Source organism: Trematomus bernacchii, unplaced genomic scaffold, assembly GCF_902827165.1.
Source record: "Trematomus bernacchii unplaced genomic scaffold, fTreBer1.1, whole genome shotgun sequence".
NCBI classification, from domain to species: domain Eukaryota; kingdom Metazoa; phylum Chordata; class Actinopteri; order Perciformes; family Nototheniidae; genus Trematomus; species Trematomus bernacchii.
In genome coordinates this window covers 301,237-324,831 of record NW_022987660.1, presented here as the reverse complement: position 1 = coordinate 324,831, position 23,595 = coordinate 301,237, and the positions used below count along the sequence as shown (strand labels likewise).

General features: G+C 40.0%; 1 protein-coding gene across 1 annotated transcript; it reads left to right on the top strand.

The window, feature by feature from the left end:
* Positions 1–20,813, top strand: slc26a2 (solute carrier family 26 member 2). The gene is made up of 7 exons (XM_034135411.1): positions 1–87; positions 3,110–3,723; positions 5,622–5,912; positions 8,930–9,008; positions 11,612–11,981; positions 17,696–18,159; positions 20,249–20,813. Exons 2-7 carry the CDS (start codon positions 3,124–3,126, stop codon positions 20,566–20,568), a joined length of 2,124 nt encoding a protein of 707 aa, XP_033991302.1. The 5' UTR covers positions 1–87; positions 3,110–3,123; the 3' UTR covers positions 20,569–20,813.
* The last annotated feature ends 2,782 nt before the right edge of the window (positions 20,814–23,595 follow it).

Below are 23,595 nucleotides of genomic sequence, written 5' to 3'. Positions count from 1 at the left end.
GCGGAATGATTCTCGGCTGTGAGAAGACATCCCTGACCTGAACCTGATCACGACCTAATAAACCGCCGCTCACTGACTGGAGCTCAGGTCAGTAACTTCACACACCAACACTTTTAAATAGTTACTATTGTTGTTTTTAGAAAAAGAGCAGAATGTCATGTTATATTCACTTTGGTTGGCTCTGGTTTCAGACCGGTGTCCACGTTGAAAACTTGTTTACAAAGGTGTCCATTCATTCATAAGGAAACGTCGGAAACAACCGGCGATTTATAGATATATTTTACAAAGTAACTACTATAACAGCCGTGTTTTAACTAGTTAGTAAACACTTAATAACATCTCTGACTTTTGCATCTACGCTTCCCTAATACAGCTGCATTTAAATACCCTGTATATACTCAGTAATCCCATTAACACCACTACACACTACTAGTCGTAACGTCACTGTAATCCTATTAACGTTATTATTTTGAGAAAGTGCCACGTGTCTTCTCAGCAGGGGTTCCTGTTTTCAGAGGTGAAGAAGTACTCTCATCTTGTACTTGAGTAAAAGTAGAAGTACTCAGATCTTGTACTTGAGTAAAAGTAGAAGTACTCAGGTCTTGTACTTGAGTAAAAGTAGAAGTACTCAGATATTGTACTTGAGTAAAAGTAGAAGTGGTTTAATGAAACAGAGTAGTAGTACTGCATATTTGAGGAACTTTACTCAAGTATTTAATCTTAAATTCCCCTTTATACTTCTACCCAGCTACTCCACTACAAAGTTTACTAGGTAATAATTCAGATTTTTCCATTAAAAAGTATGATTTTTTTGTTAATGAAGCCAGCTCTTTATTCAAGAACAGGACGATTAATCAATTAACAGATTGAAAGATAATTAATTGGCACTTTTTTGTACACATTTTAGTTTTGATTTATTTAGAACAGGGGTGTCAAACTCAATTTCATCGTGGGCTACATTAGCATTATGGTTGCGCTCAAAGGGCCGGTTGTAACTATATAAATACACGTATATAAATACATAATATATATGAAATAATGTATTATATTATTGCCTCTGCATTGGATTATTATTGGATAGGGTAATAACTTCATAATTAACTACGTCTGAAAGCAGAAGTCTAGGGCAAATAATTACAAGTCTCTTCAGTGCCATGTCACAAAATGAGATGCATTGTGGGACATGTAGTTTATGTACAACGTGCTTCTGTAAAATAAGATAAGATGGACCTTTATTAATCCCCGTGGGGAAATTCAGTAGTTTAACAGCAACAGGGTGAGAGTGAAAAACAGCACAGATTCACACAGATAAATAAAATTAAGGATAAATCAAAGATAAAAAAAGAAATAACTATAAAATAAGAAACAAATTAAAATGAACATATATAGATATTCTGTAAAGTAGCATGTAACCGTATAATAAACGTATTATATTCTTTGCAAGCTCTTGCGGGGCCAGATAAAATGAAGTCGCTGGCCTTGAGTTTGACACCCCTGATTTAGAACATATTTTTGGGTGTTTTTTTTATTTTGTACTATATCAATATATATTTTAATATTTTTTAATATACATTATTTATTTTGTTTTTTATTTTAAACTTTTCTGTTTTATGTACTTTTACATTTAATTATTTAGGTACATTTTTATATTTTTACTCACTAGATTACATTTAGTTTTCAATGCAGTATTTTTACTTATTTTGACCACATGGTAAGAGTACTTCAGAGTAAAGGACCTGAATACTTCCTCCAACACTTACATGTTAATATTGTCCTTTTAATGTTGTTTAAACAGCAGGAAACTAGTCCTAAAACGAATTGTTTACCTGCTGAAAACAAAGCTAACTACATACATTCCCTTTTTAACATATGAGAACATTAAATGGTAAATTCACAATAGTCACAAGTATCTCAAGCCTTTTGACCTCTGTTTGTAAAGACTGTGCAGAGATAGTCACCTATCATATTTCCTGGGTTGTTAACGTTGCCCTTGGTTTGGAAGATATCAGTGCTGGTGATTATCAGTTATTATTCAGTCTAAGGGGTCACATTAATGGGTAAACTGGAGTGTATGAATGAGGGAAAGTGTCATATCTCTATTGTGATGCAACTTCAAGAGGAAGGAGAATTTCTCTGCCTCAGCTAAATGTCAGAAATATGCCGACACCCAATGACCCGACATCTGATATCTGCTCCTGCTCACCTTCCACCTCACTCTGAATGTGAATTGTCATACGTGGTTTTATTGCACATGTTAAGAGATGTATAGATCTATTTGCTGTTAAAGTCCTGCAAATATCAGCTCAGAAAATTAGATTTACCATATTGAGTCCTAAAACCCAGAAAAGACCCAGCATTTTTAGCACTTCCAGTTCCCTTGTCTGGAAGTCAATGGTATTTTTAGTGTGTTTGTGGTTAAAAAGCCTGAAATGAAGAGAGATATTTGAACGTTTTGTTCTACGACATAAGATATGTCAGTAAATACCCCACTGGCGAATTAAAAAACTGCGGTTGCTAACAAGTGTCTAAATGAGACGACTAAACGTCATCACGGCCAACATTAGCCTCCTTTAGCTTAGCGGTGGTGACGTGAAGTCATGTGACCGTGCTGTAGTTCCTTTATAGCCCAACATTAGCCACCTTTAGCTTAGCGGTGGTGACGTGAAGTCATGTGACCGTGCTGTAGTTCCTTTATAGCCCAACATTAGCCACCTTTAGCTTAGCGGTGGTGACGTGAAGTCATGTGACCGTGCTGTAGTTCCTTTATAGCCCAACATTAGCCTCCTTTAGCTTAGCAGTGGTGACGTGAAGTCATGTGACCGTGCTGTAGTTCCTTTATAGCCCAACATTAGCCACCTTTAGCTTAGCGGTGGTGACGTGAAGTCATGTGACCGTGCTGTAGTTCCTTTATAGCCCAACATTAGCTTCTTACTTCAGAAATCATAAAGTGGTGTTAATGTGGTGATTATCATCATAAACATGTGCTTATTTTCTGCAGTAAAGAGTAATCTTATTGGGAAATCCCATTGCTTTTTGTGGAGGAAACCCTTGAGCTGCTATCTTTCTACAAAATGCTAAACGGAACTTCTCTCTCCTTTAAATCCCACAGATAAGGGCTTGATCATGACAGATGCTGATGACTTCTGTCCGACAGCAGAAGATGGAGCTGAGAGCGATCAGCAGCATCCTCTCATTCTCCAGAGAGTCCAGGAAGAACCCAAAAGCTGGCAAACCGCCGTGTCAAACCGGCTCAAAAAGAACTGCTCGTGCACTCCAAAGAAAGCTAAATCCAAAATACTTGGTTTCGTCCCGATTGTAAAATGGCTGCCTCGCTACCAGCTGAAAGAATGGATTCTGGGCGATCTCATGTCTGGACTTATTGTAGGAATCCTATTGGTCCCTCAGTCCATAGCTTACTCCCTATTGGCCAGTCAGGACCCCATATATGGTCTCTATACGTCCTTTTTCGCCTCCATCATCTACGCACTTTTAGGCACTTCCAGACACATTTCGGTGGGGATCTTCGGGGTCCTGTGTTTGCTCGTGGGTCAAGTCGTTGATAGGGAGTTAGCGTTGGCTGGATACCTCCCAGAAAACAGCATCTTAAGTAGCAACGATAGCTCCATCCTGCTGGGAAATAGCAGCTTTGGGATGGATTGTGACAGAAGCTGCTATGCTATCACCGTCGGAGCAACAGTTACTTTCACAGCTGGAGTTTATCAGGTAACGCTGCTTCCAGAGAGGCACAAGTACACACATCCTTTACTCAAGTAGAAGTACAGATACTCGTTTAAAAATACTCTGGTAAAAGTAGAAGTACTGGCTAAACTTCTTTACTCAAGTAAAAGTAAAGAAGTATGGGCTTTGAAATGTACTTCAGTAAAAAGTACCCATAACTAGCAGCTGTTTTAAAGAGTACCTGACCTCCCTTTATATTAATAGAACAATAATGTCATTGTTAGCTAATGAATGTTTCCATGCTGAACAACGGCAACATGACAACGTTTTCATTGGTCCCTCTTCTTTAGAGAAGACCAGGAAATGATGGATACACGGATCGTGTTCAAATCAATAGGCACGCAATGACTCTAAATAATAATGATCACGCCACCAGACACACATTCAAACTAAAGACCAGACAAAGCATCATGAGGCATCATTAGGTATCATTATGTAGGTATTTCGGCATTCTTTTAATACTGTTTTTGCCAACAAAAATCTAAATGTTAAATTGTGGGTTCGTACTACTGTACGAAACAAGATTGCATCAGCCGACTTTCTAAAGACAATAAATAGAGCTTGTGAAATCCTGTGTTATGAACCCAGACACAATGGCGTTTGATTTTACCCCGACTGTTCACAGCGTGCTCAAAGCAGCAGTGGTGTTTATTTTGGCCGTGGCTGATGAAATGTTGGTATCTAAAGCAAATGGAGATAAGCCTCGCCCTTGAGTAGTAGTTTGAGTCACTCGAGTAAACACAAAGGGGGGTCCAAACTTTTTTCTCCGAGGGCCACATACAGAAAAATATATGAAGGGCTGGGCCGCTCACGAGAGGTTTATCGCCTCATAAGTTCAGTTATAAGTTGGCAACATCAATGAAATGTAGGTAAAGTATGCTTGACACTTAAATCACAGCTCTCCATACGGTTTAATTTATTATGTTGGCAGTTCATTCCTTAAAATGGAAGCCTTAGATTGCTTATAATAAGAGGAAATAGGAAGCTTGTTATGTAAATAAGTTATTGGGCTTTTTCTCATCAACTTAGATTTGTTAGACATTTTTTTTTTTTTTTTTATGAAAACATGAATACTGTGCAATATATTTGTACATGTATATTTAAGAAGTACAATATAAAACAAGCACAAGGCTAATTTCTGGGCCATATTTCAATATACTTTTTGAATTAGTTGAGGGCCAATAAAAAATGGCCAGCAGCGAATATTCGGCGCGCGTGCACGTTTCTATCAGCTTCATCATGGCAACTGGACAACAGCTAAGCTAAGCTACTACTTACAGCATTCAGGTGACTTTTCATAGTTGTTGTGCCACCGTGGTAGGCCAGTTTCATATTGCATATTTGGCACAATGCCTTCGTCTTATCGTCGTCAGATTTAAAATGGTCCCACACAGCTGAAGTCTTCAGCATTTTGTTTTCAGGTGTGTGAAGCGAAGTGAAGCGTGACGTTCGTGGCGCTGTGAGTGATAGCGATGTCAGGCGCCCAAGCTGAGAATGTATATATTTCCGCATTTTAACAGTGCAATTAAAAAGTATAAATACAGTATAAGAATGTGGCAATGCGCCTTTATTGATAGCATACATTTAGGACAAAAAGAAAAAAAACGAATATCCGAATAACGAAATTGAAAACCGAATAGCAGGCCAACGACCGAATATTCGGATATTCGGGTACAGCCCTAATATTTTCAAGAACTGACAATCTGGTGACTCAGGGAAAAACAGATCTAGGTTTTGGACGAATGGCCAATTTTGCTTAGGAAGGTTTCGTTACAGAGTGAAATTACCCTAAAGTCTAACTAACTACACTGTAGCTATATATAAATGACAATAAAAGTCTTAAATCTTGACCCCTCCCTCTTATTCCTGCTCTCTTCTCCCAGGTGCTGATGGGTATTTTCCAGGTGGGCTTCGTCTCCGTCTACCTCTCAGACTCTCTGCTCAGTGGCTTTGCTACCGGAGCGTCTCTGACCATCCTCACCTCCCAGTTCAAATACCTTCTGGGTCTGAAGATCCCTCGTCCTCAGGGCTGGTTCACTCTCTTCAAAACGTGGTACAGCGTGCTCTCCAACCTGCAGAACACCAACGCCTGCGACCTGGTGACCAGTCTGGTGTGTTTGATGATCCTGTTACCGACCAAGGAGCTCAACGACCGCTTCAAAGCCAAGCTGAAGGTAAACAGACCGGGTTAGTCCTTGTTGACCAAGATTATAGTCAGCTTTTTGCTCAATTGAAGCTTGCTATTGGTTAAGACTACTTGATTTCATATTTTGTACTGCTCTTGGGTCCGCCTTCTTGCCTAAACAGTCCTTTACATTTAAAGTGCATCTAATTCAGATTAAAATATCTTATTAACATATTTGAAACTCTCTCTCTATGTTTAGATTAAGATAAGAGTAGTCTGGGTTAGGTAGTTGTTTACTTTGGTTAAAGAAGGTGTAAGAACCTGCCAATGACTGCGATCGGACTCCAAAAACATCTCAGTCTCAGCTATATTTTGGGCTTAATCTTATTTTGGCATGCTAATAGTTTTGGTATAATTGTCAAAGCAAAACTGAGCTAAACCAGGAATAACATTCAACTGAGAAGAACAAGTCTGAGCACAAGATGGCCTAGAAAGGACAATTAAAGGTAGGGTAGGTAAGTTTGAGAAACCGGCTCGAGATCGCTAGAATTTGAAAATACACAACCGGAGAAAATCTGCCACTTCCTCACAGAGCCCCTCCTCCAACACACACGAACGCGCACATGACCAATGAGGGCACGAGATAAGTTTGTGCACAGATGGAAGGCTGACAGGCAGGTAGGCCATCCAGTTATTTTAGCCGGGCCGGCTCAGATGATTGGTCGTGCTTTTTACAGTACTACAGCTTCCACAGATGATATTCTTTTATGGATTTTTTGTCAAAGCACTTCAGATATTCATTGCTATCGGGATGTTAAGAGCATTCCATGGAATATAACAACAAGTGTATCTCGAGCCGGTTTCTCAAACGTACCTACCCCACCTTTAATTAACGTTTTTAATTTACATTCATTTAGCTGATGCTTTAATCCATAGCGACTAGTGAAAATGAGTGAAATAAACCACAAAGACACAAACAGCTTGCAGGTATATTCGCTTCAAATAAGCCAAACTGATGCATTGTTGGGGGGTTTCCACAGCAGAAGCTAAACAGGTAGGCATTCAGTCTGCAGTCGCCTGATATCAATGGGGAGCTTGTTCTAACTTTCTGGAGCCAGGAGAGCAACAGGCTTGTCTTGTTCAGGGTATCTGGGTCCAACTCTGTCCCATTGGCCGTTACGGAGCAAAGTGCTGGAGGGAATGGTTTGTTCCAGCCTCCCATCATCTTCACCCCTCTTCCTGATGTGTCATAGAAGCTCCGAATGAAGAACAAAGCGAGTCTCGTCCAAACTGAACGTATTTACTTTATATTAATTAAACAGTTTCCAACAAGAACGCTAGAAGACGGGGAAAATGCACTCGACATACTCGTATTCATTTCAAAACATAACAGGAAAGAGAAGGAGCAGGACACATACTTGCTCTTCAAAATAAAAGCATTTCTTGTCAAACATTTCACCCTTAACCTTTGTCAAGAAGCAAATAAACAAATTATTTTACTGCCTTAAAGGTCTCCTATTATGCAAAATGCACTTTCTGATGTCTTCTCTACATCACCATGTGTCCCCGGTGTGTCCCCGGTGTGTCCCCGGTGTGTCCCCGGTGTGTCCCCGGTGTGTCCCCGGTGTGTCCCCGGTGTGTCAGGAGACTCACAAATGGCGCGTTTCCACTACAGCGCGGAGCACGGTTTAAGAGGGCTGTGACGTCAGCGGCCCGTCTTTGGTTGCGTTTCCACTTGGCCTAGTACCGGCCGGCGGGTCCTAATTCACAGTTTTTCTGGCCTCATAAAATCGTGGGTCTAGGGCCAGAGACAACGAGGCTGAGTCGGGCTGAGTATGCTAAACTAGAGAGAGCATCGCTGGCAAGGGGGCTACAACTACAACAAGATGGACATATTTGACCGTGATTTAATTGTAATACACGTTTCAAAATGATGCCGAAGTAACAACATACTGATACCGGTTAGTAAAAACCAGGAATTAATGCTTTGACAAGTCTGCAGACAGACGGCAGGCGAAAAACCTTTTAAAATGCGTGTTTTCTAAATGGAGATCGGCTAAGCTAACGCAATATATGCTCCGACCGTCCACACTCACAACAACGGCCTATACAGACATAAATAAAGCAGCGACTGTATTCACCATGACACAGGCAGTCTGTGGTTTGTACTTGTTTAACTTTTGTCTAGTTTCTGAACAGATATGAGGAGCTGTGAGCTCTGAGTGCTAACAGCTAACGGCTGTGTTGTTTTTCTGGGGTTCTCATTGAAGATGACGTCACGGCTCCGCCTACACTGCGTTACTATAGATACTACCCCAGTTCCTAAACTGTAATGGAAATGCGCCATAAAGTGAGCCAGTCCTAACGAGGCCTAGCCATACCGAGCGGGGCCGTGTAGTGGAAATGCGCCAAAAGTGTCAGGAAATAAACCCCTCTCTCTTTTCCTCCGTACCCACATCTCTAAAAACGGAGCTGATCCAGATTGGCTGCGTCATGACGACATTTCTAAAATGTGGGCGGGCTTTACACCCACGGGCCAATCAGAAACGTTGCTGTCAGAAACTATGAGACGTGTTCTGGAAGTAATATGGTCTGTGTTTACATTAGCATGGCTAACACTCAGAGCTAACCTGTACTGGAGAGAGTCTGTGTGAAGAAGCAGGAAATCAAAAGGAACTCACCTTGTGGTAAACCTGAGAGAGAGAAAGAGTTTGATCTCCATACTGTTTCAGAGACATGTTTTTTATATATTTGTATATGTCTGAGACCCATAATATATGCCTAAAAATAGCATGATAGGAGACCTTTAAATACAATAAGTTACTACCTACTGGAAAGCTTATATGATCTCAACTGAATGTATATGTCCATTTCAATTCCTTTCTTATTTTATAGTTATTTTCTCATTTAAAATGGTTATCTTTGATTGTATTAATCTATGTGAATCTGTGCTGTCCTGTTTTTCAATTTTACCCAGTTGCTGTTTAAACTACTGAATTTCCCCACAGGGATTAATAAAGGTCCATCTTATCTTATCTTATTCTCCTTTTCTTTCTCCTCACCCAGGCTCCCATCCCCTTCGAGCTCTTCGTGGTGGTGATAGCGACGCTGGCTTCTCATTTTGGAAACTTCAACACCGACTACGGTTTGTAGAATCTGTTTTATATTATCATGTGTTTTAAGCCATGCTATTTAGTTTCTGGAAAAAGGCCCATCTATTTCTACGATCACACATCCTTCACTCAAGTAGAAGTACAGATACTCGTGTTTAAAAATACTCTGGTGAAAGTAGAAGTACTGACTAAACTTCTTTACTCAAGTCAAAGTAAAGAGGGCTTTGAAATGTACTTCAGTAAAAAGTACCCATAGCTAGCAGCTGTTTTAAAGAGTACCTGACCTCCCTTTATATTAATAGAACAATAATGTCATTGTTAGCTAATGAATGTTTCCATGCTGAACAACGGCAACATGACAACGTTTTCATTGGTCCCTCTTCTTTAGAGAAGACCAGGAAATGATGGATACACGGATCGTGTTCAGATCAATAGGCACGCAATGACTCTAAATAATAATGATCACGCCACCAAACACACATTCAAACTAAAGGAACCAGCCTGTTTGGAAAATGTGAGAAGTAGAAAGTACAGGTATTTGGGTTCAACATGTAAGAAGTAGAAAGTACAAGTATTTGTGTTCAACATGGAAGAAGTAGAAAGTACAGGTATTTGGGTTCAACATGTGAGAAGTAGAAAGTACAGGTATTTGTGTTCAACATGTAAGAAGTAGAAAGTACAGGTATTTGTGTTCAACATGTAAGAAGTAGAAAGTACAGGTATTTGTGTTCAACATGTGAGAAGTAGAAAGTACAGGTATTTGTGTTCAACATGTAAGAAGTAGAAAGTACAGGTATTTGTGTTCAAAATGTAAGAAGTAGAAAGTACAGGTATTTGTGTTCAAAATGTAAGAAGTAGAAAGTACAGGTATTTGTGTTCAACATGTGAGAAGTAGAAAGTACAGGTATTTGTGTTCAACATGTAAGAAGTAGAAAGTACAGGTATTTGTGTTCAACATGTAAGAAGTAGAAAGTACAGGTATTTGTGTTCAAAGTGTAAGAAGTAGAAAGTACAGGTACTTGTGTTCAAAATGTAAGAAGTAGAAAGTACAGGTATTTGTGTTCAAAATGTAAGAAGTAGAAAGTACAGGTATTTGAGTTCAACATGTAAGAAGTAGAAAGTACAGGTATTTGTGTTCAAAATGTAAGAAGTAGAAAGTACAGGTACTTGTGTTCAAAGAGTAAGAAGTAGAAAGTACAGGTATTTGTGTTCAAAATGTAAGAAGTAGAAAGTACAGGTATTTGTGTTCAAAATGTAAGAAGTAGAAAGTACAGGTATTTGAGTTCAACATGTAAGAAGTAGAAAGTACAGGTATTTGTGTTCAACATGTAAGAAGTAGAAAGTACAGGTATTTGTGTTCAACATGTAAGAAGTAGAAAGTACAGGTATTTGTGTTCAACATGTAAGAAGTAGAAAGTACAGGTATTTGTGTTCAACATGTAAGAAGTAGAAAGTACAGGTATTCGTGTTCAACATGTAAGAAGTAGAAAGTACAGGTATTTGGGTTCAAAGTGTAAGAAGTAGAAAGTACAGGTATTTGGGTTCAAAATGTAAGAAGTAGAAAGTACAGGTATTTGAGTTCAACATGTAAGAAGTAGAAAGTACAGGTATTTGTGTTCAAAATGTAAGAAGTAGAAAGTACAGGTATTTGTGTTCAACATGTGAGAAGTAGAAAGTACAGGTATTTGAGTTCAACATGTAAGAAGTAGAAAGTACAGGTATTTGTGTTCAACATGTAAGAAGTAGAAAGTACAGGTATTTGGGTTCAATATGTAAGAAGTAGAAAGTACAGGTATTTGTTTTCGAAATGTAAGAAGTAGAAAGTACAGGTATTTGTGTTCAACATGTGAGAAGTAGAAAGTACAGGTATTTGAGTTCAACATGTAAGAAGTAGAAAGTACAGGTATTTGTTTTCAACATGTAAGAAGTAGAAAGTACAGGTATTTGTGTTCAACATGTAAGAAGTAGAAAGTACAGGTATTTGTGTTCAACATGTAAGAAGTAGAAAGTACAGGTATTTGTGTTCAAAATGTAAGAAGTAGAAAGTACAGGTATTTGTGTTCAACATGTAAGAAGTAGAAAGTACAGGTATTTGGGTTCAAAATGTAAGAAGTAGAAAGTACAGGTATTTGTGTTCAACATGTTAGAAGTAGAAAGTACAGGTATTTGGGTTCAAAATGTAAGAAGTAGAAAGTACAGGTATTTGAGTTCAACATGTAAGAAGTAGAAAGTACAGGTATTTGTGTTCAACATGTGAGAAGTAGAAAGTACAGGTATTTGAGTTCAACATGTAAGAAGTAGAAAGTACAGGTATTTGTGTTCAACATGTAAGAAGTAGAAAGTACAGGTATTTGGGTTCAACATGTAAGAAGTAGACAGTACAGGTATTTGGGTTCAATATGTAAGAAGTAGAAAGTACAGGTATTTGTTTTCGAAATGTAAGAAGTCAAAGTAAAAAGTCGTCAGAAAAATAAGTAGTGGAGTAAAGTACTGATACCAGAAAAATGTACTGAAGTGCAGTAACGAAGTATTTGTACTCCAATACTTCACACTAACTTTAACCGTCTCTGTGTTTTATTGATTCCTCTTTGTCTCATTCTCTAATGTTGTGAGTGTACCATCTGATCCCTGACAGGTTCTGGTGTTGCTGGTACGATCCCCACTGGTTTCCTCCCTCCTCAGATGCCTCTTTGGTCTCTGATCCCAAATGTCGCCGTCGATGCTTTCTCCATCGCCATCGTTGGATTCGCCATCACCGTCTCTCTGTCCGAGATGTTCGCCAAGAAGCACGGCTACACGGTGGACGCCAACCAGGAGATGTACGCCATTGGTTTCTGCAACATCCTGCCGTCGTTCTTCCGCTGTTTCACCACCAGCGCAGCGCTGACGAAGACGCTGGTGAAGGAGTCGACCGGATGCCAGACGCAGATCTCAGGGATCATCAGTGCTCTCGTCCTCCTGCTGGTGCTGCTGGTCATCGCACCGCTCTTCTACTCCCTGCAGAAGTAAGCATATGATCAGTTAAAGGTCCCCTATTATACTGTTTCTCATCAATATATCACAGGTCTCAGATATATCCAGAGCCTGTCTCTGATTGGCTGGAACACCAAACAGATCATTGCAGCATCCCATAATCCCCTCTGTTTCAGCCCTGTTTCCAAAGTGCTGATTCTCTGTCTGTTACTTTAGATGAAAATAAGGAGCCCCTCCCCACGCCCCTCTGAGAGAGATTTGGTTACAAAGAACTCAATGGTGCTCTAGGAGGAGATTCAGGTGATAAGGTGGGGGGGGGGGGGGGGGGGTTACCTTGGTTGCTGATTGGCTGATGGTTACACAAGACAACACATCGTTATGACATCATAAAGTGGCCAAAATCTGATCAGCTCATTTTCAGACAGGTTTTTATAGAAATGGATCAGGACAAAAAGAGAGAGAGTTTACATTTTATTTTCCATGAACCAGTCTTTAAACACTGCAAGAGCCCATACTGTGTTTCTGTTAGTGTTTACTTCCTGTCCGTCTTCTTCTGCGGTTCCCGTTTGTGTTTGTGTCAAATATAAAAATAATATTCTAAAAGTATTCCACGTTGTTTTCTGATGGCTGAAAACTAATGTCTGTTGTCCACCGCTGACTTTAAATTGACCGGACTTCTTTCCGCGGATTGATATGACTGCACATAGTCCCTTGATCCTCCTTAGCAACGGTCTGTTCTACTTAGCAACGGTCTGTTATAGCGTAGAATAACCACCTCTGGACTGTCCAAATTGACAAATCAGAATGGTCATTATGGGGAAAAGAACACCCTTCATGCAGATCCAGATCACTCCGCTTCGCGTCGGGCTCCTGATCAGCCTGTCGAGTGTTATTTTCCCCATAATGACACTGCACATTATCCGCTTATTACACGGCCACATTCTCAACAAAGTAACGATATGACTCCCAATATTAATTGAAATACTTTTATAGATTTAGAGAATGTTTTTATTGATTTAAAAAATAGTACGCTATTATTTATTTAAAATGACAAGCATCCGCTAAGAAAAATAGTCCGTTGTTACCGTTTGAACTAACGTAGCAACGGCAGGAACTGCTTCGATAGCGTTTTTGAGGAGCTTTTTGATTACAGATTTGAAAACATCGCTGCTTGCTTTAAAAGTAGCACAATTCATTATGTCAAACCTTGGAAAGTATCTAGATATCCCTGCCCTAATGCCAAAAGAACTGCACACTGAATATGTGTCGCCGTTTGATGTCTATGTCTGGACCGCTGCGTAAAAAGGAGGGTTTCTGCCCCGTTACTTCTCCGCTGTTTTCTTGTCGCTCTTGTCTTGTCAGTTAGAAAAGCAAACTGCATACAGTTTGCTTTTCGCCCAAACTGTATACAGTTAAATCGACCGGACTTCTTTCTGCAGATGTGAGCGTCCTTAACAACGGTCAATAAGTCCTTAACAACGGTCAATAAGTTCTGGATTAACAACGTGTCACGTGTTCTGAATTGACCAATCAGAATCGAGTATTCAACTAAGCCATGTAATAATTGTGATGAATTGTATGAATAATGGAAAGACAACCAGCAGGGTTATAAAATAAGATAAGATAAGACGTACTTTATTGATCCCAAATTGGGAAAAACATGTTTTTGTTGCAGCAGCATAAAACAAAACAAGGCATTGCACATAATAACAAATGAAAAGAGTAGAAATAAACAATTCTAAAATAAAAACATCTAGAAATATAAATATAAATAAACTAGCATTAGAGAGTAAGAAAAATATACAGATGCTCAGGACGATAAATAGGTTTCTTTTAACACCATTTAAAGCAGGATATTATTGACATTAACATGTGCTTCTTGATGGGGCTTTTTACATTACTAACACTACCATTGCATATTATTGAACCTATGAAATACGTTTATCAAAGGTTGAGCAGTTCAGGTGTGTCTGCTTGTCCAATTTAGCCCTTTAACAGTCAGGCTGTTTTTCCAAGCCATAGTAAGATCTTTCCACCAGACACAGTACTTATCTGTAATCTGTTAAATGCTGTTTGAAGAGAACCATGGTTATAGAGCATAAATCACCATCTGAGAGCCGTGCACGTTAGATTTCTATCCACAGGTCCATATATCTTTCTACTTCCTTGTTGCAGTTGGTTCAAGGTTGTTGTTTTTCTAGATAATGGGAGCAGTGGAACTTTCATTTGCTTTGTTCTTATCTGCTTTACCATAAAACAGTTTAAAGGGTAGGCTTGGATACATTCAGATAACCTGTGGTTCAGGGTTAATGCTGACATTATAGAAGCTTTAACAACACTTTCACCGTGTTGCTCTGAGACTGCTTTGAGCCTTAATCACGGCTATGTTTTATCATTGTTTATTATTCACAGAGGTGGGAAGTATTGGAGTACTAATACTTTGTTACTGTACTTAAGTACATTTTTCTGGTATCAATACTTTACTCCACTACTTATTTTTCTGACAACTTTTTACTTTGACTTTTTTACAATACATTACATGTTACTTGTTAGATGCTTTTATCCAAAGCGACTTCCATACTCAATACTGTGGGCAATCCCCACTGGAGCAATTTGGGGTGAAGTGTCTCAGGGACACAACGACATGCTAACTGCAGTGGGGTTTGAACCTGTGCTCCCTTGATCCCAACACCAACGCACAATTCCACTGCGCCACACGCCACTTCTTACATTTTGAACCCAAATACCTGTACTTTCTACTTCTTACATGTTGAACACAAATACCTGTACTTTCTACTTCTTACACTTTGAACACAAATACCTGTACTTTCTACTTCTTACATGTTGAACCCAAATACCTGTACTTTCTACTTCTTACATGTTGAACCCAAATACCTGTACTTTCTACTTCTTACATGTTGAACTCAAATACCTGTACTTTCTACTTCTTACATGTTGAACACAAATACCTGTACTTTCTACTTCTTACATGTTGAACTCAAATACCTGTACTTTCTACTTCTTACATGTTGAACACAAATACCTGTACTTTCTACTTCTTACATGTTGAACCCAAATACCTGTACTTTCTACTTCTTACATGTTGAACACAAATACCTGTACTTTCTACTTCTTACATGTTGAACACAAATACCTGTACTTTCTACTTCTTACATGTTGAACACAAATACCTGTACTTTCTACTTCTTACATGTTGAACCCAAATACCTGTACTTTCTACTTCTTACATGTTGAACCCAAATACCTGTACTTTCTACTTCTTACATGTTGAACCCAAATACCTGTACTTTCTACTTCTCACATGTTGAACACAAATACCTGTACTTTCTACTTCTTACATGTTGAACACAAATACCTGAACTTTCTACTTCTTACATGTTGAACACAAATACCTGAACTTTCTACTTCTTACATGTTGAACTCAAATACCTGTACTTTCTACTTCTTACATGTTGAACACAAATACCTGTACTTTCTACTTCTCACATTTCCCAAACAGGCTGGTTCCTTTAGTTTGAATGTGTGTTTGGTGGCGTGATCATTATTATTTAGAGTCATTGCGTGCCTATTGATTTGAACACGATCCGTGTATCCATCATTTCCTGGTCTTCTCTAAAGAAGAGGGACCAATGAAAACGTTGTCATGTTGCCGTTGTTCAGCATGGAAACATTCATTAGCTAACAATGACATTATTGTTCTATTAATATAAAGGGAGGTCAGGTACTCTTTAAAACAGCTGCTAGTTATGGGTACTTTTTACTGAAGTACATTTCAAAGCCCTCTTTACTTTGACTTGAGTAAAGAAGTTTAGTCAGTACTTCTACTTTCACCAGAGTATTTTTAAACACGAGTATCTGTACTTCTACTTGAGTAAAGGATGTGTGTACTTTAACATCTCTGCTTATCCATCTCTTTACCCCTCGTTTTATTTGTGTAGCTTTTCGCTCGTTTCGCCTGCTACTCCAGGATCTAAAACATTCCCTTCATAGTTGGACACTAACCAAGTCGCCTAAAGTTTAAAATGCCAGGGTAGAGACGCATTCCCTAAAAAAAAAGCCCACATTTCTGGTTAAAACATGAACTGTTAAACATGATAAAAGACTTGGATATCAGGACAATTACATCATGGGAAGCTTTGGTGTTATTCAGAGTACATTACATTTCGTTTTGCTGACGCTTTTATTAGTGACTTACGATAAGTGCATTCAACCATAAAGAAATAGGTAATTAGGGCAAACTTTATACATTAATTTATTAACAGAGACTTCATTTATTAACAGAGACTTCATTTATTAACAGAGACTTCATTTATTAACAGAGACAATAAGGACAGCTCATCTCTATGGTTCGCTGGCCCAGGAAGTTGGTTCAAGTCTTTTATGTAGGCCGCCTGCATCCTGTGCCTCATTGTCTTCGTACCCGCTGTAACCGCTCTCAAGGTGTCAAAAACCACAAGCGCCTTTTCAGAATTGTGGCTCGAACTTTTACGCTTTTATTGCCCCATCTAAAATGCATAGTGCGCATAGGTCAAAAGTTCAGAATGTTCTATCTTTCACACGCCTGGTCTCACACGTCTGAAAAGACATGATGGAAACATACAGCCTTTCTATTTACAGCCAATTTAGCATCTTTTTATCAATGGTAAGCTTAATAGAGGTCGGTGAGGTAAAGGTCAGGTCTGACACGGCCACTTAAACAGCAGAACTGTCAACACTAGTTATTGCAAAATGCAAAACCTTAAAGCTAACAGAAGTCAACGGGTCAAGGTTCCTTATTGGAAACGTTAAATGACCCCTATCATGCTAAATGCATGTTTTAATGTCTTTTCTACATCACTATGTGTCCCCGGTGTGTCAGGAAATAAAACCCTCTCTCTTTTCCTCCGTACCCACATCTCTAAAATGTTTTCTGAGGCTAGTTGGTGATTTTCTAATAAATATGTGAAAAAAACAAAGTTTCATCTGAGATATAACTCAAAATAAGATGTTTTGACTTAGGCGCGTTCACACTGGAGTACTTTTCCCGTTTAGTTCCGATAGTGCCTGGAATTTTGCGTTCACACCAAAAAGAGAACTTAGTGCCGGGAACGTTTACCCCCATTTTCAGTCCCTGCTAGAGAGGTGGGACTATCCTGGGGAGAAAAAAGTACCAATTTCTATTGGCTGGGCGAATTGCAAACCACGCCCCGTAAAACTCTGAAAAGTTTTGTGAAGCCGCCATTGTATTTGCTGGCATTAGCATTATTAGCATTAGCATTAGCCCCGCGCACCAACGGAGAGAGAATAACTTATGGCAACACAAAATAAAACATGGGAGCGGTGGAGATGAGGAGGTGTCGGCGTTCTGACGATTTACTCTGAAGGCTTCAGTAGAAGCTGCTGGGAGTCCCAGCAGCTTCTACTGAAGCCAGTCCCCAACTCCGGGGACTTCCGGCCCGGGGACTTCGGGTGGCAGTATACGCCGTGAAGTGGTTTGCGGCCTGCCAGTAAACCCAAAGCAGAAGAAGAAGAAGTGACGTCAGCGGCTTCATTTGCCTAATCTTCCCTCAGGGAACTTATTCCGGTGTGAACGCGATCTGTACTTAGTTCCATGGGGGTACAAAGTGCTTGGCACTAAGTACGGCAAAGTACTTGGTGTGAAAGCGGCTATTGAGATCTTGTCCCTTCATGATTCAGTGATTCTCTAACCTTCCTGTGTGTCTCCTTGCCTCCTCCTCCCTCTCAGATGTGTGTTAGCCGTCATCATCCTGGTGAATCTTCGCGGTGCTTTAAGGAAGTTCCTGGACATCCCCAGCATGTGGAGAGTTAACCGCGTGGACACCTCCATCTGGCTGATCACCATGGCCACGTCTGCTCTGGTGAACACCGAGCTGGGTCTCCTGGTGGGCGTTCTGGTGTCGGCTCTGTGTGTTTTGGCCAGAACTCAACAGGCAAAAGTCCTGAAACTCGGCCGGGCATCGAACCGGGAATATTACGAGGATGTTTCGTCGTACCGCGGCCTTCAAACTCACCCCGGAGTCGCTGTGTTTAGATACGACGCCCCGATATACTACGCTAACCAGAGCTTGTTTAAGAAATCTTTGTACAAAAGTGCAGGGCTGGATCCTCTGAAAGAGAAATCCAGGGTGATGAAGTTCAAGAATAAGAAGGAGAAGCAGCAGGACGTCCCGGATGTGAAGCCAACGCACGGTAAATATATCTAATATCGAAATAAAAAATACATCTAATACATAATAACAAATATATTTAATATCTTACATGTATATATGATCCAAATATGTATATATGTTCATTTTAATCAACATGTGTCCCCTCTTCTTCATGTCTCTTCTTCATCAACATGTGTCCCCTCTTCTTCATGTCTCTTCTACATCAACATGTGTCCCCTCTTCTTCATGTCTCTTCTACATCAACATGTGTCCCCTCTTCTTCATGTCTCTTCTACATCAACATGTGTCCCCTCTTCTTCATGTCTCTTCTTCATCAACATGTGTCCCCTCTTCTTCATGTCTCCTCTTCATCAACATGTGTCCCCTCTTCTTCATGTCTCTTCTTCATCAACATGTGTCCCCTCTTCTTCACGTCTCTTCTACATCAACATGTGTCCCCTCTTCTTCATGTCTCTTCTACATCAACATGTGTCCCCTCTTCTTCATGTCTCTTCTACATCAACATGTGTCCCCTCTTCTTCATGTCTCTTCTTCATCAACATGTGTCCCCTCTTCTTCATGTCTCTTCTACATCAACATGTGTCCCCTCTTCTTCATGTCTCTTCTACATCACCATGTGTCCCCTCTTCTTCATGTCTCTTCTTCATCAACATGTGTCCCCTCTTCTTCATGTCTCTTCTTCATCAACATGTGTCCCCTCTTCTTCATGTCTCTTCTTCATCAACATGTGTCCCCTCTTCTTCATGTCTCTTCTACATCAACATGTGTCCCCTCTTCTTCATGTCTCTTCTACATCACCATGTGTCCCCTCTTCTTCATGTCTCTTCTACATCAACATGTGTCCCCTCTTCTTCATGTCTCTTCTACATCACCATGTGTCCCCTCTTCTTCATGTCTCTTCTACATCACCATGTGTCCCCTCTTCTTCATGTCTCTTCTTCATCAACATGTGTCCCCTCGTCTTCATGTCTCTTCTACATCAACATGTGTCCCCTCTTCTTCATGTCTCTTCTACATCAACATGTGTCCCCTCTTCTTCATGTCTCTTCTACATCAACATGTGTCCCCTCTTCTTCATGTCTCTTCTACATCAACATGTGTCCCCTCTTCTTCATGTCTCTTCTACATCAACATGTGTCCCCTCTTCTTCATGTCTCTTCTACATCACCATGTGTCCCCTCTTCTTCATGTCTCTTCTACATCACCATGTGTCCCCTCTTCTTCATGTCTCTTCTACATCAACATGTGTCCCCTCTTCTTCATGTCTCTTCTACATCAACATGTGTCCCCTCTTCTTCATGTCTCTTCTACATCAACATGTGTCCCCTCTTCTTCATGTCTCTTCTACATCAACATTTGTCCCCTCTTCTTCATGTCTCTTCTTCATCAACATGTGTCCCCTCTTCTTCATGTCTCTTCTACATCAACATGTGTCCCCTCTTCTTCATGTCTCTTCTTCATCACCATGTGTCCCCTCTGTGGAAAGAGACTCTGAAAGTTTCAGGAACAAAGATTCTCTCTCTTTTTGTCCTGATCCATTTCTATAAAAACCTGTCTGAAAATGAGCTGATCAGATTTTGGACACTTTATGATGTCATAACGATGTGTTGTCTTGTGTAACCATTAGCCAATCAGCAACCAAGGTAACCCCCCCCCCCCCTTATCACCTGAATCTCCTCCTAGAGCACCATTGAGTTCTTTGTAACCAAATATCTCTCAGAGGGGCGTGGGGAGGGGCTCCTTATTTTCATCTAAAGTAACAGACAGAGAATCAGCACTTTGGAAACAGGGCTGAAACAGAGGGGATTATGGGTAATGCTGCAATGATCTGTTTGGTGTTTCAGCCAATCAGAGACAGGCTCTGTATATATCTGAGACCTGTAGTATATTGATGAGAAACAGGATAATAGGGGACCTTTAACTGATTATAATTTAATTTGTGTCTTTGATTTTATTCATCTCTAATCTGTGTGAACCTGTGCTGTCCTGTTTTTCATTCTCACGCTGTTGCTGTTGAAACTACTGAATTTTCTCACGGGGATTAATACATTTCCATCTTATCTCATCTTATCTCATCTTATCTCATCTTATCTCATCTTATCTTAAAGAGGAGGAAGCCGGAGTGACGTTAATGGAGAACAAATCCTTACGCAGCGTGGTGATCGACGGCAGCTCCATTTCCTTTCTGGACACAGCCGGAGTGAACGCGCTGAAAGAAGTCCGCAAAGATTACGCAGAGCTGGGGGTCAAAGTGGTCCTGGCCCAGTGCAACACCTCAGTGCTGGACTCACTGCAGAGAGGGGGCTACTACCCCAAAACAGAGAGTGATGGAGGAGAGGAAACGGTGATCTTCTACACCATCGAAGACGCCGTCCACTACGTCCAAAACCTCTCGGCTGCAAACGGAGATCATGACAGTAAATGCTAAAAGACGTCCAAATATCCAAATATCTATGTTTACATGTTGTAGAATTCAAACAACACAAAATATAAGGTAGTTGTTGCCTCTGTGCCTTAAAACCAAAGAGCTGAAGTATATCACTTGTTTTTTTACATACCATTGCAGACAATCCTTTATTTAATACACCTTTAGCATGCTGAATGCTGAAACAAGTCTTCCTCATGGATATTAAACTATTTTCTGCAAACTGACACCCACATTAGTAAGTAACACTGCACACATTTAGAGTCACATCTCATCTGAATGTGAAATTGTGACGTCCAAAACCTCTCCGCTCCAAACGGAGATTATGACAGTAAATGCAAAAAATATCCAAATATCCAAATATCTATGTTTACATGTTGTAGAATTCAAACAACACAAAAGAGACGGTAGTTGTTGCCTCTGTGCCTTAAAACCAAAGAGCTGAAGTATATCAAATATTTTTTACATACCTGTTGCAGACAATCCTTTGTTTAATACACGTATAGCATGCTAAATGCTAAAACAAGTCTTCCTCATAGAAATTAAACCAAATAACTCAATTTTTTCTGCAAACTGACACCAAAGTTAGCCAGTAAAGCTACATACACAGGACTATTTAGGGTCACATCTCATCTGAATGTGAAATTGAGACTCTTCAATTGTACAAAGTGATGTAGTTAACACAGTCTCACGGCATTTCGTGTTATAGTCACGAAATTAATCTATTGATTTGTGTTCACCAACACGATTTCGCCATTTTTTTCGTGTCACACAGAACGATTTTAAAAGCAATGTAAATAATAACAAATTAGAAGGAAAAAAAGATTTTTAAAAATACAGATTTAAGTATTCTGACACAGAACGATTTTAGAAGCAATGTATTTATATTGGTAGTATGTTTCGTGCCTGCACCAAATAATAACAAATTAGAAGGAAAAAAAGATGACATAAAATACAGATGTCAGTATTCTGAGGCTCTGAGACATTTCTTTTCCTCACTGACGGCAAGAAAACTCAGACATTATACAACTTAAAATAAAAGGGATAGGGTTAGGCTTAGGGTAAGATATTGAGTAAGAACATGTTTTTATGAACCACACAGCTTCTGGTCTTCCAAGACCCGACCGGACAAAAAGACGTGTTGCAGGCACGAAACATACTACCAATAGAAATACATTGCATTTAAAATCGTTCTGTGTGACACGAAAAAAAGGTGAAAATCGTGTTGGTGAACACGAATCAATAGATTACATTAATTTCGTGACTAATAACACGAAATGCCGTGAGACTGGGTTGATCTAGATTAAGATCACTTCATTACTGCCATCTAGGGTGACCAGATGTCCCGCTTTGCGCGGGACTGCACAGCATTTTCACGAGTTTTGGTGCGTCCCGCAAATTGAGACGATGTCCCGCATATTTAATTTTGATTGGCCAAAACGCTTTTCTGCGGAGAAAGGCCGGCTCGGTTCGCTGACGGCCGGCACCGCCCATTATTATATGTTTTAAACGGCATTATGTAAGTTGCGCTGACAGGCGACAGAGGTCCAAAGTGTACCCAACCCCCCCCCCCCCCCCCCCCCGTTGACAGTTCATGCGTCAACATTACATTTACATGTCCCACATTGTCCCACACAAACATACTCTCTGTCCCACTTGTGGCTTTCTGGCACCTGGTCACCCTACTGCCATCCCATCTACTGTAAAACGGAGTAACGTCCCTTCATATGAGTCACATGCAAAGTGTCTGTAAGCTTTTATTATATGTTAACAGCAGTTATTTAAAAGTATTTAATTCTATAACTTCTTGTCCATGAAGTGCAATCCTCTTGTGATTCATCAGCGCAGATTGTGTGTGTTGTTCTCTGTATCAGAGCTCCAAATCAGTTCAAGTTATTGTGTGAAAAGACTTCTTTCTAGAATCAAATGCATCTGGTTTTTCAGACACAATCCCACATACTGTCCTCATTGATGTACTGTAGCTAACAGAAGTCCTTCATTACTGTTTTCTCTAACAGGTGGGAATCTGTTCTCTTCTGCTGGTGTTTATTTGGTCATGTTTACAAAACCAAATAAACACCAGCAGAAGTTCTGTTTACTTTTCAATGTGCAGCCTTTACGTAAACAAACTGCATTGGTTGAAGGAAAGTACATTTACTCAAGTGCTAAGTGCTACGTGCTACGTTCTAATTGCTACATGCTTAGTGCTACAAGCTAAGTGCTATGTGCTACGTGCTACGTTCTAATTGCTACATGCTTAGTGCTACAAGCTAAGTGCTACGTTATAATTGCTGCATGCTAAGTGCTACGTGCAAAGTGCTACGTGTACTTTTCCTCCCCCTGAGTATTTTCACTTTATTCTATGTTAACACCCAACTGAAGTTCTGACTGCAGTTGCTACATGCTACGTGCTAAGTGCTACAAGCTAATTGCTACATGGTGCATGCTAAGTGCTACGTGTACTTTTCCTCCCCCTGAGTTTTTTCACTTTATTCTATTCAAACAGGTTCTGACTGCAGTAGCTACATGCTACGTGCTAAGTGCTACAAGCTAATTGCTACATGCTACGTTCAAAGTGCTACATGTACTTTTCCTCCCCCTGACTATTTTCACTTTATTCTATGTTAACACCAAACAGGTTCTGACTGCAGTAGCTACATGCTACGTGCTAAGTGCTACAAGCTAATTGCTACATGGTGCATGCTAAGTGCTACGTGTACTTTTCCTCCCCCTGAGTTTTTTCACTTTATTCTATTCAAACAGGTTCTGACTGCAGTAGCTACATGCTACGTGCTAAGTGCTACATGCTACGTTCAAAGTGCTACATGTACTTTTCCTCCCCCTGACTATTTTCACTTTATTCTATGTTAACACCAAACAGGTTCTGACTGCAGTAGCTACATGCTACGTGCTAAGTGCTACAAGCTAATTGCTACATGCTACGTTCAAAGTGCTACGTGTACATTTCCTCCCCCTGAGTATTTTCACTTTATTCTATGTTAACACCAAACTGAAGTTCTGACTGCAGTT